The sequence below is a fragment of the Pygoscelis adeliae genome, unplaced genomic scaffold, assembly GCF_000699105.1.
Source record: "Pygoscelis adeliae isolate BGI_AS28 unplaced genomic scaffold, ASM69910v1 Scaffold314, whole genome shotgun sequence".
Classification (NCBI taxonomy): domain Eukaryota; kingdom Metazoa; phylum Chordata; class Aves; order Sphenisciformes; family Spheniscidae; genus Pygoscelis; species Pygoscelis adeliae.
In genome coordinates, this window is record NW_008824668.1 from 1910675 (window position 1) to 1911561 (window position 887).

An 887-nucleotide genomic window follows, 5' to 3' on the forward strand; every position below is an offset into this window, starting at 1 on the left:
CTGCGGGGGGGGGGGGGGGTGTGGGGGGGGGGGAAACGCCCAGCCGGTGGCCGGCACGGTCCCGAGCCAGCAGCAGGATGGGGGTCTCCACCGCCTTCCTCCGCCTCTCCTGCCTTCGTCACCCTCAGGACAGCCCTTGCCCCTTCCTAACCCGTCCTGTTTCACCCTGGGTTTGGGGATCTTCCCCTTCCCTGGCGGGTCCGACCCCTCCTGCAGCAACATGCTGCAAGTCCCCCAGGGCAAAGCCAGCCCCAGGAGCTGCGAAGAGGGGTTGTGCTTCTCCTCTTCCTCCCGCATGCTGGAAATCTAACGGGCTTGCATCTAATGAATGCAATTAGTGCAAATGGGTCTTATTCTCATTAGCGAGCCACACAGGGCTGGTGTCAGGGTGTGCGGGGCGGGCAGCAGCGTGGTGTGCAGGGAGCAACATCTCGCCTACGCTTTCCCCGGGGCGCTCCACACCTCCGCCGGCTCGGCAGATGCTGCCTGCTCGGCGGTGCCGCCGCCGCTCGGGAGCTGAAGCCCGGGGAAGTGAGGATGAAACAGAGCAAGCCTTGGAAATGGAGGAGAGCCAGCGAGGTATGGCAACAGCTGAGCGTCGCCTGTCTTGGCACGCCGAGCAGGCGAGGCATCGCGGGAGCGACAGTTGGCTTGCTCCCTCGCAGTGACACCGATGTTTTTTCTTTTAAGCTGGCCCGATGGGCACGGCAAGGGATGGGGAGCTGAGAGTTGAGCCAGCCGGTGCTGAAAAGTCTCCCCGGGGCTGGGCAACATTTGCCACTTGCTGAGATGCTCTTAATGCGCTGAAGACTGAAATACCTACACGGCGTCCGCGCTGGGCTCAGCGGCGATGGGTTTCGTTGCAAAACCCACGCTGCCGCCTTGCT

General features: G+C 63.5%; 1 protein-coding gene across 1 annotated transcript in view; it reads right to left on the minus strand.

Annotated features, from left to right (window-relative positions):
* LOC103916012 (chromosome unknown open reading frame, human C14orf166) overlaps nucleotides 1–632 on the minus strand; it is a 16376-nt gene extending 15744 nt beyond the window's left edge. Inside the window, exon 1 of the mRNA XM_009322951.1 lies at nucleotides 440–632. Coding sequence (XP_009321226.1) covers nucleotides 440–632 — 193 coding nt within the window. The remainder of the gene's footprint in view (nucleotides 1–439) is intronic.
* Between the last annotated feature and the right edge of the window lie 255 nt (nucleotides 633–887).